The sequence below is a fragment of the Hyaena hyaena genome, unplaced genomic scaffold, assembly GCF_003009895.1.
Source record: "Hyaena hyaena isolate Hyena2069 unplaced genomic scaffold, ASM300989v1 scaffold_896, whole genome shotgun sequence".
Taxonomy (NCBI): Eukaryota; Metazoa; Chordata; class Mammalia; order Carnivora; family Hyaenidae; genus Hyaena; species Hyaena hyaena.
In genome coordinates this window covers 679,385-697,683 of record NW_024081528.1, presented here as the reverse complement: position 1 = coordinate 697,683, position 18,299 = coordinate 679,385, and the positions used below count along the sequence as shown (strand labels likewise).

Here is an 18,299-nt window from a genome sequence, read left to right as displayed (position 1 = left end):
GGGTTCAAGCCCCGCATCAGGCTTTGTGCTGACAGCTCAGAGCCTGGAGCCTGCTTCAGATTGTGTCTCCCTCTCTCTCTGCCCCCTCCCTGCTCATGCTCTGTCTCTCTCTGTCTCTCAAAAATAATTACACGTTAAAAATTTTGAAAAACAGTATCCTCAATATTGAGTTAGTCACTAAATACCACTGTGATCATATTGTCTTATACTTCTATAGCACCTTTTACAGTTTACAGAGAGTTACCACATTTGTTCATTACACATAACCAAGAGGTGGGTATTAGTACCATTTTTATGAATGAGGTCATTGACATTCAAACATGTTAAACAAGTTTTTCCAAAATTCCACAGCTAGGAAGTGACGGAACCAGCAGGCTAGCCTGTCTTTTGACTTCAAATACAGTGCTTATAGCATTGTGCAGCTGCTGCCTGTATCTAAGAGATCAGGCCCTTTGGACCTTTTTCCATAGTTGTCACCTCAGAATAGGTCATCGTTACTTTACTTAGATGACTACAAGTATGGCCACCATGTGATTTTAACTATATCCAAAATGGTTTGTACTTATTATAGCACTCCTAAATCAAACTGTTGTTATCATACTCCCAACGCTCCTTGTAGATCTACCTGACCATCCAAACGTAATCTCTTCAAGTCCCCGGCCTTATCTTTTCAAGTTTCAAGTGGTAAAAGTGATGGTACTCCAGACACTCTCTGGATTGCAACAGGAGTTGGACACATCCATATCCACCACAGAATCATACAATTGGCCATACGTCGACCTAGAGGAATTCTTTAGTTTTATAGATCACTTCACTTCAAAACCCAAACGAATTCCCTCTAAGCCTTAGTTTTCTGTGCTACTACTACCCAACTTTGCTTAAGTTACGTTTGCAAAGGAGCAGAACTATACTATGCTGTATTTTCATAATAAACACACAATTATTTTATCAACTATAAGTAAAAATATAAGGAAATAGTTTCTATGGGCAAATGCAGAGATGACCGAGTAAAATCAAGCATCTCTTTCACGTGTTAATATCACTCAATGCTTATTTTTAAAGAGAAGAGGAAGACAGTACCTCGGAACTCCAAGGTGAGTCTACATCTCCATCTTCTCCTAATCCCAATGTTGACATCATATCTACAAAATAGAGTCACAGATAAGTTAATGAAAACATGTATTACTATGAATTTTAAACACATATATAAGTCAACATCCATTGATGAATATTTCAATAAAATGAAAGCAATAAGCAGAAAAGATTTTCAAGAGGTTGAAATCTTCCAGAAGAAAAAGGTGGTAGTACTTGGGATACTTATCTAGAAAGACAGCAACAGAAAAATATCTTCAAGAAATAGATAATATATGTGGATCTACATACTATCAGAATTTTTACACTAGCATTTCATCAAAGGGAAAAACTCACAGATATTCACTAACTTACCACTTCTAGTATTTTTCTGTGCTCCATGAGCAGAATTCAAATTGTGATTAACTGCTTGCTCCTGGGGAGCATTTTCATTTATAATCTCATTTAACTTTTCGTCAACTGCTGACTTTGCTGTTCCTTTCTATAAAAACAACATGAAACAAAAACCCAACTTCAGAAAACATCACATCAATTCATTTGCTAAGGGACTCCCCCACTGAGAAGGACAAATACAGACTGGATCTGTTCAAGTCATAGGCACTCTCCTGGGAGAAGCTGGAAACCTAAGGGAAAGACGGAGTCTGTTTTAGATGCTAGTAGGAGTAGAGATGCACGAAGACAAGTAAGAACAGAAAACTACCATCCACGAGTTTTACGAGCGAAGTGAATAAAGTACGGTGAAGGCACAAACTAGAAAACAGTTGCATTGGGGACGCTCAGGAAATGCTGAGGAAACAGGGCTATCTTGAAAAACAGACAAGGTGCACAGGGATGGTGTCCAGGGCATTCTAGAAAGGGTAGAATGAGCAAAAGGATGAAGTAGGAGATGATCTAGTAAGTGACAACACCTATGGAATATGGCAAAACTGGAACATAGTTATTGGGAATGGGATAGAAAGATATTACTGGAACATCAGGACTAAACCAAAAAAAGATAAGTGTTATGCTAGAATATGAACCCTCTCCTTCACATAATGGGGATCTATTAAATAGGCAGAGGAGTGACGTCATCCCAAATATGTTTTAGAAAGGTCACTCAGGCAGCACTGTAAAATGAACATAAAGGAAGCAAAACTAGAAGAGTATTTCAAAATGATAGGTGACAGAGTGAATTACAGTAATAAGATATGATAACTGGTATGGAGGGACAAAATACTGAATGCGGTGAGTGACTGGATGTGGCGATTTCAGGGAGGTTTAGAGTCCAGAACATTTACTGTTTCACTGCTGCTTCTTATTAGGAAAGGGAAAAAAATGACAGAGCAGAATACAGAGTCAGGAAAGAGGAAAGGGTCAGAAACGATGTCATCAAACCAGGACATATTAAATTTGAAGTCCTTGGGGGACTTAAGAAGAGACTTCTAGGGCTGCCTAGATGGCTCAGTCAGTTAAATATCTGACTCTTTATTTCAGCACAGGTCATGATCTCGCAGTTCATGGGTTCAAGCCCCACCCCCATGTGGTTTTGTGATGACAGTGCAGGGCCTGCTTGGGATAATCTCTCTCCCTCTGTCTCTCTGCCCTTCTTGCGCACTCTCTCTCAAAATAACAAATGAATAAACGTTAAAAAAAAAGGGGGGGGAGGAACGGATGATAGGCACTGAGGAGGGCACTTGTTGGAATGAGCACTGGGGTTATATACAAGTGATGAATAATGGGAATCTACTCCTAAGCAGCGACTACACTGTCTATACACTGTATATGAGCTAGGTTGACAATAAATTGTAAACAAATTGAAATAAATGATAAATAAATAATAATCATAATAAAAGCAGTGGAGGGGCACCTGGATGGCTCACTTAGTTAAGCATCTGACTTTAGCTCAGGCCATGATCTCTTGGTTCATGAGTTCAAGCCCTGCATCAGGCTCGCTGTCAGCACAGAGCTTTCTTTGGAACTTCTGTCCCCCTTTCTATATCTCTCCCCTTCTTGCTCACTTTCTCACTCTAAAAAATAAATAAACATTAAAAAATATTTTTAAAAAATAAAAATAAAAAAATTATAATAAAAGCAGGGGAAAAACATAGGATTCAATATTTCAAGCCTATATTTCAACACTAGTTTTAAAGACGTAAAATATATTTTACTAATATAGACAAATATTCATTTCTGTAACGAATGGCATTAAGGTTCATAAAAAGATTTAACCATAAAACATCAACTCAAGATTTATGAAGAATATTCCTTTTTAAAAATTAACCTTGGGGTGCCTGGGTGGTTCAGGCAGTTGAGCGTCTTAACTCTGGGTTTCAGCTCCTGTCACCATCCATCCCAAGGTCGTGGGATCAAGCCCTGCTTCAGGCTCCACACTAAGCATGGTGTTGGCTTATGAGTCCTATTCTCTCTCACTCGCTCTCAAAAATAAACATTAAAAGAAATAATAAAACAAAGAAATAAAGATTCACCTTAAAGGAAAAGATTCAAATTACAGAAGAGAAATACAGGATTATAGAATTTTGAGCCATCTGTAGGTACTAACAGGATGTAGAAGACAAATATAAAACTCAATATTAAAGTTCACATAGTTTTCTTATTCCACCGTGGAAAGTATATTAGTAGCTCTCATTTCCTATTTACACCATAAAGGATGGTGGGTAAGGACGTGAGAAAGAATCGCTCATGAAGGAACTACTACAATTATGATCATCCAATTTCAAGATTTGAAAGTCTCCAAATACACATATGATTATCAAACAGGACTCAAAATTCACATGAGGACAGAAGAAAGGGACGAAAAACAAGTCAACTTACTTCTATTTCTGAGTTTTAGATATGAAAGAATTTACATGCTAAATTGGACAACTATGAATACTAAAGGTTCCTGAGAATAATATAAAATGTATCGTGGGATGCCTCGGTGGCTCAGTCGCCTAGCATCTGCCTTTGGTTCAGGTGATGATCTTATGGTTCGTAAGTTTGAGCCCGGCATCAGGTTCTGTAATGACAGCTCAGACCCTGGAACCTGCTTCGAATTCTGCGTTCTCCCTCTCTCTCTGCCCTTCCCCCACTCAAGCTCCATCTCTCTCAAAAATAAATATTTTTTAATGTAGCTATTGTTGGAGATATTCATAGAAGTCAAAATCATCTACAAATCATTTTGTCCATTCTACTGGCAACCTTTGATGCCTGAGATTTTGACATGACAAACAGTTCATATTAGAAGACAACTTCTAAATATTAAGTGTGTTCATTGGGTATGTGTGTGATGTGTTTATTATATGCAGATACATATTAAAACAAGAGGGGTACCTAGGTGTCTCTCCTGGTTAAGCATCCAACTTGATTTTGGCTAAGGCTACTCAAGCTCTATGTGAGGCTCTACACTGACAGCACAACCCTCTCTCTCTATCTACCTCTCTCTCTTTCTGCCTCCCTCTCTCTCTCAAATAAACATTTAAAAAATTAAAACAACAAATCAGAATGAAGAAAAATTTTATATATACACACACACACATATATATATTTTTTTTTTTTTTCTAAGAGTGTTGCAGCTTAAGTGGCACCTGGATGGCTCAGTCACTTAAGCCTCCGACTCGGATTTTGACTCAGGTTGTCACCTCTCAGTTTGTGAATGTGGGCTCTGCATCGAGCTCCGTGCTGGAAATGAAGAGCCTGTTTGGGATTCTCTCCTTATTCCCTCTCTCTCTCTGCCCCTACCCTGCTTGCTCTCTCTCGCAAAATAAATAAACTTAAAAAAAAAAGGAGTGTTGCAGCTTAAATTTTATTTTTTCATTTAGTTCGTAAAGAAGCTTATTCACATAATCAGAAATCTCAATGAATGGAAAGAATAAGCATTCATTTTCTCTCTTTATTCTCAAAAAGACCTAAAATATACCAAGATGACACCACACAGCTAGTAAAGGTAGAAACCACAGGAAAAACACTAGCCAACAATTGAAAATTCAGAATAAATATGGTAAACACAGGTTTTGCTAAATTAAGTATAAGATATCACCCTTCATTAAACTTAAAAGTAAGGATAAACTTTTCTTCCGGTTCTTTACAAAAATCAGCTGTAACTCATTCAGAAAAGTCTAGGCATGTTTTGTTTTACTACCTGGCTTTCTTTTCCCATATTTTATGATATAAAGAGTATCTGCTCTCCCTTAATCCCACTACTGCTATTGTGTTTTTATACTAATTTCTCTCAAGGCTTCATACTTTCAATTCATCTTACCCCCTCCCTCTTAAATGAATTCTTCCCCTTCTTTCCCCCTCCTCATCTTCCTATTCATCTGGCTGTTCTTTCCTGTCGCCTTCTAATCCTTCGCTTCCCTAATGGCATACCTAAGCATCGTTTACTCCCACCAATCTTTACACATCTCAGTCCTGTACCTTTCTCTCTGTTGTTAGTACACTGCTTTCTCTTATGATCTTGAGGACTTCCATTTCTTCCTAAGATCCTTTTCATCATTATAAGGATCAAAAGGATGGTATGGGGGGAAAAATGTATAAAACGAAACAACTTACCCCTGCAAGACCAAAGACAGCTGAAGGCGAGAGAGAAGGTTTTCCAAGAGACAGAGATGATGGAAAAGCAGGATGAGAACAGTCATAATCTCTGACTGGTGGTTTGGAAAGAGTTTCTGCCACATCTTCATGTTTAGAATCAGAATTCTTGTCCTCAGGTCTCACAGTGCCACATTTTGCTTCTGCTTCATAGAAAAAGTAAAGAGTAAGTGAAAATATCTGTAATTTTAAATGAGTGAGTAACACAAGATTGGACAAGAATTAGGGAATAATACAAGTCTTCAAATAGCTTACTGTTTTTCATGTGTTGCTGAGAAGCAAGCATTAGCTCTCTTAGGTTTGGTTTCGGGACATTCTAGAAAAAATTAATAGCTTTAAGATTCATAAGTATCAAATTTGATAAAACAATCATTATATTCACCATTACCGAATGACCACCATTACACAAGGAACACAGGCTTTGGAATCATTCAAATGTAGATTCAAATCTCAGTTCTGCCATTTGCTATTCCCAGTCTACGTGTTCTCATGGGGTGAGGATTATGAGAGATTTCACTGGAAGCCTCAAAATGTTACTCTCCTTACCTGTAACTGATTAGTGTACAAATACTTTACCAAAATAACCAAAAAGAAAAATTTATCCCCGGGTAATTGAAAACATATTGAAAAAACACACACGAAGAAATCTGAATTGTTTCCTTTTGAAATAGTTGCCTAATTTATATTTGCATGAATTATCTCTGTAAAAGAAAATATAAAAACTTACTTTTTAGTAGTATCACATGTAGATAAGTTGGGAACTGTAAACAGTTTAAGTTGCTTCTGTTTGTCAAAACAGGAAAGACAAAAATGACTGTTTCAATTAGCTCCTTCTGGGGTGCCTGGGTGGCTCCGTCAGTTAAGTGACCGACTCTGGAGTTCAGCTCAGGTCATGATGTCTCCCGGTTAGTGGGGTTCGAGCCCCATGTTGGGCTCTGGGCTGACAGCGCAGAGCGTCCTTGGGATTCTCTTCCTCCCCCTCTCTCTGTCCCTCCCTACTAGCACTTGCTCATTCTCTCTCTCTCCAAAAGAAGTAAAAACATTACAAAAAGATTCAGTTCAGCTCCTTCCAAGAAACGAAAAGTGAGTAATAAACTCTGTGGGGCAATGATTCATGGATGAAAACCATACACAGACAATAGAATGCTGTAACCAATGGCAATATGCTGACAATGGAGCCAGAAAGAGAGGTACTAAAAGAACAGAACTAAAGAAATGTTTTCTGCAAGGAAAAATTAGGGTAGGGGTAAACCACTAAAAAAAGCACCGCGGAGGGCACCTGGGTGGCTCAGTCAGTTAAGTGTCCAGCTTCAGCTTAGGTCAAGATCTCGCAGTTTGTGGGTTTGTGGGGTTTGTTGGGCTCTGTGTTGATAGCTCAGGGTCTGGAGCCTGCTTTGGCTTCTGTGTTTCCCTATGTCTCTGCCTCTACTCCGCTTGCACTTTGTCTCTCTTTCCCTCCAAAAATAAAAAAATATATTAAAAAATTTTAAAAATAGCATGGGGGGAAGAAGAGGAAAAGAGAAAAAGACATGACCAATCATCAAGAATGAGCTTAACACAAGGAAAAAAAGGAAAAATGTAAGCAAAATAAGGTACGTGAAAAAAAATATATATATGTATCTTTAGGGATACACTATGAACAGGATTCTCTTCGAAATTTTATTAATTATATACTATATTAGATACATAAAACAGAGGCTTTCATTCACAGTATATACATAATAATACCGACTTTTATCACTCTACAATTATCTGTTTATAAATACTGTAATGAAGAATTTAATTTGTTCACTCTAAAATAAATACTTCAATAAGTGGCTATCTATCACTCCTAAAAGCTATAAATTATTGCTAGACGAACAAAAATCAGAAAAAGACATGTTCCTAACACATCAACTTTAAATACAGAAAAAGAACTGGTTACGAGAATTCTATGAAGACACGTATACCACATTCAAAGGATGTATCTGATGGCATACAGATGGTTTTAGGGAAAAAAGCTGAGGAATTCTTATCTACAATTCTAAGTTCACAATTGGAGGATACTAAAAAGTATACTATAACCTACTTTCTTATTGAACTCCTGATTTCCTCACTATAATTCATTTGCGTTTATAAATCCTAAACATTAAAAAGGAAAATAAATTTAAGCCATATCTTTAAAATTCACATATTTAATTAGGATATATTATGCATATTATATTACTTACAAATTCCATTAGACAGAATTCCATCGCTCTGCTCATTTATTCCCTTTCAAAAAATAGTAAATTGCTTCTTCCAAGCAAGACTTTCTTCTAGGTGCTCCAGGATATACACAATAATGTTTCCTAACAGCCAGGAGCTTAAAATGATTTAGGGGCTTGCAAATGAGTATTTAGATACATATAAAATGCTGAAACTTTAAAGTTTAGAATGTGATATAAGCTATGAGTAGATATTTTAAAAAACTATAATATGAAAAACTTCTGACCTTGGAAATTTTACAACAGGGCTATGAAGAGCCTCTGCTAATAAAGCTGACTCATATTTTAAGCCAAATATGTATTCTTCAGTGAGATGCAGAATTTTAATGATATTCTTAATGGAATAATTTCAAAAATATAGTGAAATACCTTTGTAACATAAATTTGGAGAAACAATTTAAATGTCTACATTTCTACAATGTCTAATATTATTTTAGCCAAAATGTACAACAAAGGATAGAGAAAAAGGAAAGAAAACTATATACTATCATAATAAAAAGTGCCCAAGAAAAAAAACCTACAGTAGATAATTGGATTCACTAAAGGTTTCACTGATGCATGAGTATTATAAAAGTCAAACTATGGTATAATTTCAAACTCACAGTAAGAAACCTTATCCTTAACTGAATGTCATATTTCCTCCATTGTGGGAGAGCTTTTCCCAATATAATTTTCCTGTCATTATAGAGTTTCCAGCCCATTGTTATACAGCCTCTACTTCTAGTATTTACCAAAGTAAAACAAAACAAAAAATTCCACTGGTCCTATTTCTATAGAGTGGTTTCTTCTAGCTAATTTTCCATTACAAACATAAAAGGATAATAAACAGGCTTCTGTTAAGCTTTAAGGGTAAATAATATTGAAAACGAAATTTAGAGCAGGAAAATTAGTTTCACAAGAGAGTGCTTTACCTTGGCACCAAAATTGTAGTCTTCACTATCTGATGTAGGCCATGAATCATCAACATCAGATTTTTTGGAAAGCCTTTAGAGCAAAAATAGACAACAAAAACAAGTTCATTTTTTAAAAAAAAAAAAAATTAAGTTAGCTATCTGTTTATTAAATGAAGTCTCTTGATACTATTAAAATTTGGCCTCTGGTTTTTAATTAAGATTCTACTTTAATGCCAGTATCCTTAATATTGAGTGTGCTATCAGTTTCAGTTGTACAATAGAGTGATTCCGCAATGCCGTCCTCACGCAGTGCTCATCTTCACAAGTGCACTCCTTCATCCCCATCACCTATTTGCCCCTCCCACCACTCAACTCCCCTCTGGTAACCTTCTGTTTGTTCTCTGTAGTGAGGAAAGCCCGTTTCTTGCTTTGTCTCTCCCTTTCTTCCCTTTGATCATTTGCTATTTCTTAAACTCTACATGAGTAAAATCATATGGTATTTGTCTTTCTCTGACGTTACTTAGCATAAGTGGCAAGATTTCACCGTTTCATGGTTGAATAATATTGCATTGTGCACACACACACACTTGTGACTTCTCCTTTATCCATTCATCAATGGACACTCGTGCTGGCTATTGTAAATAATGCGGAAGTAAACACAGGGGTGCATGTATTCCATTGAATTCATGCCTTTGTATTTTTTTGGATAGTATCCAGGAGTGTAATCACTGGATCATAAGACAGTTCTAGGTTTAATTTTTTGTGGAACCTCCATACTCTTCTCCACAGTGGTTGCACCCATTTGTATTTCAACGGACAGTGCAAGAGGTTTCCTTTTTCTCCACATCCTCGTGAACTCTTGCTTCTTGTGTTTTGGAGTTTAGCCATTGTGACAGGAGTGAGGTGGTATCTCATTGCAGATATGAGGAGTAAATTTTCATGTGTGTGTTGACCATCTGTATGTTGTCTTTAGGAACATGTCTGTCTATGTCTCCTGCTTGTTTTTAAACTGGGCTTTTTTGGGGCGCCTGGGTGGCTTAGTCGGTTAAGCGTCCACTTTCACTTAGGTCATGATCTCGTGGTTCATGGGTTCGAGCCCCGCATCGGGCTCTGTGCTGACTGCCAGCTCGGAGCCTGGAGCCTATTTCAGAGTCTGTATCTCCCTCTCTCTCTGACCCTCCCCTGCTCACGCTCTCTCTCTCCTAGAAATCAAAAAAAAAAAAAAAAAAAAAAAAAACTGGGCTTTTTTGTGGGGGAGGATGTTGAATTGTATCAATTCTTTATACATTTTGGATACTAACCCTTTCCTGGAGCTGTCATTTGCAAATATGTTCTCCCCTTCCATAGGTTGTCTTGTAGTTCTGAGGGTTTCCTTCACTGTGCAAAAGCTTTTTATTTTGATGTAGTCCCTAAAGTTTATTTTTGCTTTACTTCCCTTGCCTCCGGAGACTTAACGAGAACAATGTTGCTACAGCCGACGTCAGAGAAATGACTGCCTGTGCTGTCTTCAAGGATTTTTGTGGCTTCACGTCTCATATTTAAGTCTAATTCATTCTGAGTTTCTTTTTGTGTATGATCAAGACACCGGTCCAGGGTCATTCTTTTGCATGTGGCTGTCCAGTTTCCCCGACATCATTTGTTGAAGAGACTGCGTCTTCTCCCCTGGATATTCTCTCCTTGTGGGGAACAGACTTAGGAATCCCCCAGGCTTACACCAATGGGTTAACAAGGCATAGAGAAATAAAGCCACAGTATGCTCACACCCGCGTCTGGGTAAACATGATTGGTGCCTCGAGAATAGGACGGTGCAAGGGCACCCTGAGAACATTGTGGGCCTTTGCACCCCGAGAATAGGATGGTGCAAAGGCACCCCGAGAATAGGGAGGTGCTGGATACCAAAGATAGAGAGGGATGGGCAAAGGCCCAAGATAGGAACGGGAGCGAAGGCTCCCACTACAAAGGTATATGAGGTAAGCTAGATTAGACAGGCAGGGCAAAAGGGGCCCCCAATTTAGTATTATAGCAGAGAAGCTGCTTTTCCAGGAGAAGAGGGCCAAGCTAGGCAAAACAAGTAAATTGGACCATAGACCGCTGCGCTGCAGGCGAAGCAGCCCAGAGCTGACATGGTTAACAAGAGCAAAAGTGTCTTGTTAACCCTGGGGTAATTTCCCATACCTGTCTTCTCCCCTAGGCTAGCTAAGACACACAGACAGGGCGCCTCCTATCTGCCGTTAATAACCATCTACCTATCTGCCCATCGTCGGGATTTTGGTTTCTATTGACCCAAGCCCCAAACACTGTATATCTTCAAATGTTGCCCCCCCTTTCCCTCATGTCCATAAATTAATGGTTCACAGTTTGTCTTTTTGTGCATGCGCATCACATTTGTAAGCCTTCTGATCACAATAAATACGGGGCAAGGACCCTTATTTGGGGTTCTTGTCTTTCCCGGACATTAGCCATTCTCTCTCTCCTATTTTTTAATCCTGCCTGCTGCTCTCTTGTTAAGACAAGAGAGAACTTTAGACCCAGAGTCTATGACATTTCCTGTCTGTTCAAGATTAATGGGCCATACAGTTGTGGATTTACTTTTGGGTTTTCTGTTCTAGTCCACTGATCCATGTGACTATTGGTATGCCAATACCATCCTGTTGTAATTAGGACAGCTTTGTGCTAGAACTTGAAATCTGAAATTGTGATCCCTCTGGGTTTTTCTCTTTCAATATTGCTGTGGCCATTCAAGGGTTTTTCTCTTTCAATATTGCTGTGGCCATTCAAGGTCTTTTGTGGTTCTGTACAAATTTGAGGATCGTATGTCTAGCTAAGTGAAAAATGCTCTTGGGATTCTGCTAGGGATTGCATTAACTCTGTAGATTGCTTCGGGTAGCATAGACATTTTAAAAATATGTATTCTTCTAATCTATGAACATGGAATGTCTATTTCTTTGTGTCACTTTCCATTTCTTTCATCAGTGTTTTAGAGTTTCCAGAGTACAAGTCTTTCAAAATTTGGTCCCTGTTTTTTTTTTTTTTTTTTTACAAATAGTTTATTGTCAAGTTGGTTTCCATATAACACCCAGTGCTCATCCCCACAAGTGCCCTTCTCCATACCCCAATGTTCATAGAAGCACTCTGAACAATAGCCAAAACATGGAAAGAGCCTAAGTGTCCATCAACGGACGAATGGATCAAGAAGATGTGGTTTATCTATACCATGGACTACTACACGGCAATGAGAAACAATGAAATCTGGCCATGTGCAGCAACATGGATGGACCATGAGGGTGTTATGCTTAGCGAAGTAAGTCAGGCAGAGAAGGACAAATATCATATGTGTGCACGTATAGGAGGATTATGAGGAACTTAACGGAGGACAATGGGGGAGAATAAGGGGGGAAATGGTGGGGGAAAGGTAGAGAAGCAAACCATGAGACACTCTTAAATGGAGATGGTCCCTGTTTTAAAAAAGCTTTTAGGGGCGCCTGGGTGGGTCAGTCGATTAAGTGTCCGACTTCAGCTCAGGTCATGATCTTGCAGTTCGTGGGTTAGAGCCCCGCGTCGGGCTCTGTGCTGACAGCTCAGAGCCTGGAGCCTGCTTCGTGGGTTAGAGCCCCGCGTCGGGCTCTGTGCTGACAGCTCAGAGCCTGGAGCCTGCTTCAGATTCTGTGTCTCTCTCTCTCTGCCCCTCCCCCACTCATGCTCTGTCTCTTTCTCAAAAATTAAAAAATTAACTATAAAAAAATTAAAATAAAAAAGCTTTTAGTGATCTATTTTGCCTCCACCTCTTCTCACCTGTGAAATATCCAATAAAGACCCCTTCGTAGTTCCCATAACCAAGTGTGACAGGCCGGGAATTTTCTGAAATGTCTGAATATTAAATGTGTAAAAGTTACCACAATGACTTACTATCTCACATCTGTCAGAAGGGTTCAACTTCAATACACAAGAAACAACAAGTCTTGGTCAGAGAATGGGAAAAAACAGAACACTTGTGTACTGGCAAGGGCATGTAAACTGGTATAGCCACTGTCAAAAACAGTATGGAGGTTCCTCAAAATATTAAAACGAGAAATCCCATATGATCCAGCAATTCTGCTACTGGGTATTTATTTACCCAAAGAAAACGAAAATACTACTTTGAAAAGATATATGCACCCCTATCTTCATTGTAGCATTACTTACAATAGCCAAGATATGGGATCAACCCAAGTGTCCATCAATAGATGGATAACACACACACACACATGCACACACACACACACGCGCACGCACACACACACGCACACACACACACACTGGAATATTACTCAGGTGTAAAAGAGAAGGAGATCCTGTCATTTGCAACATCATGGATATACCTAGAGGGTATTATCCTAAGTAATATAAGTCAGTCAGAGAAAAGACAAATACTTTAAGATTTCACTTATAGGTAGAATCTAAAAAGGAACAAATATACAGAGAAAAAACAGAAACAGACCCGTAAATACAGAGAACTGATTGTTACCAGAAAGGAAGAGGAGGTGACAGATGGGCACAATGGGTGAAGGGGAGAGGGAAGTTCAGGTTTCCAGTTACAGAATAAGGAATTCACAGGCAACAAAGCTACCACACAGGGAACAGAGTCAATGGTATTATCATAGCATTATACATTCACAGATGGTAGCTACACTTATGATGAGAACAGTGTAACATATAGAGTTGTTGAATCACATATTCCATTGTGTGTCAAGTCTACCTCAGTTTAAGTAAATATACAAAAAGTAAAGAACACATTTCTATGTTACTAGTGAAAATACTATTCCAAGAGATTAAAAGATAAAAAAGTATAAACTCCAACTTTTTTCCTACAAAGGTCTTGCCTTATTTAGGTCCATACGAACTGGTACGACCTTAGAAACCTTCAGGGGCATTCAGATACCCAAGGAGAGAGACTTATAAAAATAGTCTCGGTAGTCATGCGCCTAATTTTCCCCGACACGCTGCCTGAAGAGTTTCTTTCCTAGGAGCTCCCACTCCTACATCACTCTTCGGCACGGCTCAGTGACTCTCTCCAACCTTCAAATCCTTAGCCTGTGAAGGCACAGACTCCTGAAACAAGAATGGGCACAAATGACCCAAGCGTAGGAGCTATGTCCTGCCCCTGGAGAACAAGCTGAATGGAGACTCAGTCATCCACACAGTCACCTCAAAGGAGGCATGTGATCAACTATCCAGATGACGCTCCGTTACTGATCTGACAGGCCAGTCCTACCCTGCCCAACCCTACCTGTACACGGGAAAGGCATCCCAGATTTAGGAAAAGAGGTGGAGTGAGGAGACAGCTGCCTTAAGCCATACATCTCTGTAGTTCAGAATCTCCACCCCGCTGTCACTTGGGAGGATCGAAGACATCCTCCGTAAGTTGGGGTGGAAGTAGATGATATCACTTTCCTACGTGCTGGAAAGAGACTCTTCCAGTAGCTCATATGATTTTAATATCTCTCAACAGAAAACCTGAAGTATGCTACTATCTTCAACTAAGCCAACAAATAAAAAAGCAGAAACTTGTTAAGGACCCTCTTGAACTCTCTCTTTTAATATGCCTTTTGAAACAAGTTCCAATATCCTGGGTGCTAAATTCCTGTACTGTATCTTTCTCTAACTTGTCATCAATCCCAATATTATGACACCTTCTGGAAAACTCTTATTCCCATCCAACTCAGTGTTGTTCTTATTGAAACCTGGTCTCCTCTGCTAATTTGATTCTTACCCTCCTTCACTGTGTTCACAAGACCTATTTCCCAGCTTCCTATTACTATTATTCACCTAGAAGATGGAAAAAAAAGAAAGAATCCTGAATTTAAATCTGATTTCTACCACTTCTCATATCCTAATAAGTCGCTTTAATCGCTTTGTTGACTTTCAAATTCTACACGGATACAAACATTCGGCAAGGGTAGTAAACATACGTTGAAGTACCAGAGGCCATTTGGATTAATTAATCTCCTTAAAACCTGAGATCCTGTGTGCTTTTGATTCTGCCTATAGAAAACTGCAGAGTACTTAGCTGGCAGAAGTGGAAAAAAATAATGGAATAAAAGAGATACCAAGAAAAGAAGAAGACAAAGTAAAAAAGTAAAAAAAGAGTATAGAAAAGCCATGAGGAAAAAAATCTACAGAAAGAGAAAAAGATGCATAGAACTAGTCAAGGGTACTAGCTCAGAGGGATAACCCGGCTGGGAAATAATGAAGCAAAGAATCATACAGAAATATCCTCTAAACACATGCTAAATTCAATTAACATGACATGGTCTAAGCCTAGATATCCTTCACTTACATAAAACTCATTCATCTCAAGGAGAGGAGATGTCACTACATCAAAGAACATGCCCGATTTGGTCTTGCTTATGGAAAAGCTATGATACCGTGGCCATAGCTAACTGAAATCCTCTCTACCATCTCTGATGGTAAAAGCAAGAGACTAGTTACAACTGCACTAATTACTCCTAGTTACCACTCGTTGTCAAATATATTAGGACAAATGCTTGGTCGAACCTGGTTTCTTAAGAAAACTCTAAATTAGAGTTAATACGTAACCAAAGATTACATTCTGAGTTTACCTTACTAGGATCTGTAGCTATAATTCCAGTGCTGCTGAGAAACACAAGAATGGATGTGGAAGCTACACAGGCTGACAGTCAAGCCATGAGACAACTACTCATTAACTATCGAATCACGGGTCGAGTAATCAACCTCTTTGAACCACAGTTGCCTAATTAATAAAAAGTAGGCTATCATAACACAGCTACTTTGCAAAGCTACATAATGAGTATAGAACTCAACAAATGTGAAGCATGTGATTTAGTGTCCTGCCCAGGGTAGAACACTCAACCAATGCTTCTTTTCTCTGCATTCCCATAGGTAACATATAATTATTTTATTTCTTTATTCATTTGTTTATTTATTTGAGAGTGTGCACGTACACATATATGAGCTGGTGAGTGATAGAGAGAGAGGGAGAAAGAAAGAGAAAGAAAGAGAGGGAGAGAGAGAGAGAGAGAGAGAGAGAATATCCCTTACAGGCTGACAGTGCAAATCCCAAAGTGGGGCTTGATCTCCCAAACCTGAGCTGAAATGAAGAGTAAGACACTTCACCAACTGAGCCACCCGGGTACCCCGATACACGTAATTTTTAAAAATCCATAAAAATCCTACCTGCTTCTTAAGGAGTCTTCCTCAGAACTCTCATCTGCTAGTAAGGAAAAATGTAAAATACATTTTAAATCAACAATAGAAAAAGATAGGAAGTTAAAAGTTTAAGACTAACGATTCATTAAAAAGTATTCCTTTGGAGACACACCTGGGAAACATACTAGAGTTAGTGGTAATTATACAGTTGGTAGGCTTAATGCACCAAGAAATCTTACTTTCTCCTCTATATTTACCAAAAGAAAGAATGGTTTCTATCAGCATTTGATACCTACATGTGAACTGATGTTTACAACGAACATACCTGACCCTACGACACTGGAGGAACTGGTGTCATTTGCAGAATAATGATCCTAAACGGACAACGTCGAACTTAAATAGCCTGATTTTTCTGGACTTGCACTACTCGGAGGAGTTAAAAGGGACTATACTTATTTTGCTGGAACACAGCAGAGCTTCCCCAGCTCTTCTGCAGACACTGCTCAGTTTAGGATACAACACCCCCTCACAAAGCTTCGTCTATAGCCATTGCACTTGGCAGTGTGGTCAAACAACAGCATACAGACTGTCTGCGGCCTTATTTCCAATTGCAAGGTAAGTATGAAAGATTGGTGATTCGACTTTTATAAAGGGATAACCTCTTGACACCGTCTCCTTTCATCGCTGGAGAGTTTATCTAGACCCACCTCATAGAGGAGGATGGTCCCAATGGTAGTGCTGTGTAGTAGTACGTGATGCCATGTTTCTCAACCCTCCCCATTCTGTGGCAACCTTCTATAGAAGTCATGGAAATATAGTAATATCTTGTTCTTTCATGGAAGGCTTATGTCATCAGACCCTACAGTGAGGAACCGAACACAAAACAAAACAATACAAAACAAAGCGCAAAGAAGATCCTTCAGGACTACACTCAATTACCTTGGAATTTTAATTTTTTAAACATTCAAAAAAGATATCCACTGTATGATTCTAACTAGATGACACTCTGGAAAAAGCAAGACTATGGAGGTAAGGGTTGGGGCAAAGGTAAGGATGAGTAGGCACCGCACAGAGGAACTTCAAGGTAGTGAAACTATTTCACATGACGCCACAATGGTGGATTCCCCTCTTTATACATTTGTTAAAACTCATAGAATGTCTAACACCAAGACTGAACACTAATGTAAATTAGAGACTTTGCAGGAAAAGGATGAGTTAGTGTAAATATAAAAATGTACCACCGTCAGGGTGCCTGGGTGCCTCAGTTGGTTAAGTGTCCAACTCTTGACCTCAGCTCAGGTTCTCACAGTTCATGGGATCAAGGCCTGCAATCAGGGTATGTTATATGGAGACTCTCTGTACTTTTGATTATACTTTTCTGTGTACTTGAACCTGCTCTAAAAAATAAGGCTTATTAAGTGTAAGCAAAACAAAGGTATCCATTGAAACTACTCTTGCTGTAGATCAAAGTAAGATACAGCCACCTTGAAAATTAAGATCAAGATCAAAGTAAAAGAAAATGGGTATTATCTCCCAAATTATAGGAAAATACAAAAAGGAAATAATTTTAATTGTCTACTTAGGCGAGAAAACAACTGAGAATATGATCAACAATCTGACAAGTATAAACATGGATTCAGTACAATATGAATCAAACCTGGGTTATCTATACAATTAAGAGTTTTAATTCTAATTTTAAATCAAAAAGCATTTGTTTCTTGAATCTAAGAATCCTAATGAAAGTGGAATCACGTAAGAAAAGATTACAATATCTAATACTGCCCTAGTAGTTTTTGTCCAAATACCTACTTAATATGGATGATGTCACTGAAGCCAGTACCATAGAATACCATCATATTGTTATGAAAATGAAATTTTAAGGCAACCCCAAACATTAAGTCAGGGCTGTAATTCCTATGCAGAAAAGATTTCATATAGCACACCAAAGCTTGCTACCCTTGGAACATCCTACATGAATGGGTGGCCCTTGGTTGTTCCCTGGGAACTTGGATGAAAGGAGAATTCCCACCATTAGCTAGGTGGTTAAGAGTGGCTCGCTGTGGCACCCTCCTGCACTGTTGGTGGGAATGCAAACTGGTGCACCCCTCTGGAAAACAGTGTGGAGGTTCCTCAGGAAAATAACAATAGAACTCCCCTAGGACCCAGCAATAGCACTGCTAGGAATTTACCCAAGGGATACAGAAATGCTGATGCATAGGAGCACATGTACCCCAGTGTTCATAGCAGCACTCTCAACAATAGCTAAACCATGGAAAGAGCCTAAGTGTCCATCAACAGATGAATGGATCAAGAAGATGTGGTTTATCTATAC

The 18,299-nt window shown here is 38.8% G+C and overlaps 1 protein-coding gene across 10 annotated transcripts in view; it reads right to left on the bottom strand.

Moving 5' to 3' along the window:
* Positions 1 to 18,299, bottom strand: part of ANKRD26 (ankyrin repeat domain 26) — a 121,381-nt gene that overhangs the window by 84,437 nt on the left and 18,645 nt on the right. For 6 of the 10 annotated variants that reach the window (XM_039220490.1, XM_039220493.1, XM_039220495.1 and 3 more), the window contains 6 exons: positions 15,995 to 16,031; positions 8,819 to 8,891; positions 5,917 to 5,977; positions 5,623 to 5,807; positions 1,447 to 1,573; positions 1,081 to 1,142 (listed from right to left, as the gene is read on the bottom strand). In XM_039220490.1, coding sequence (XP_039076421.1) covers positions 1,081 to 1,142; positions 1,447 to 1,573; positions 5,623 to 5,807; positions 5,917 to 5,977; positions 8,819 to 8,891; positions 15,995 to 16,031 — 545 coding nt within the window. The remainder of the gene's footprint in view (positions 1 to 1,080; positions 1,143 to 1,446; positions 1,574 to 5,622; positions 5,808 to 5,916; positions 5,978 to 8,818; positions 8,892 to 15,994; positions 16,032 to 18,299) is intronic. The other 4 variants (XM_039220491.1, XM_039220499.1, XM_039220492.1 and 1 more) reach the window with 3 other exon arrangements.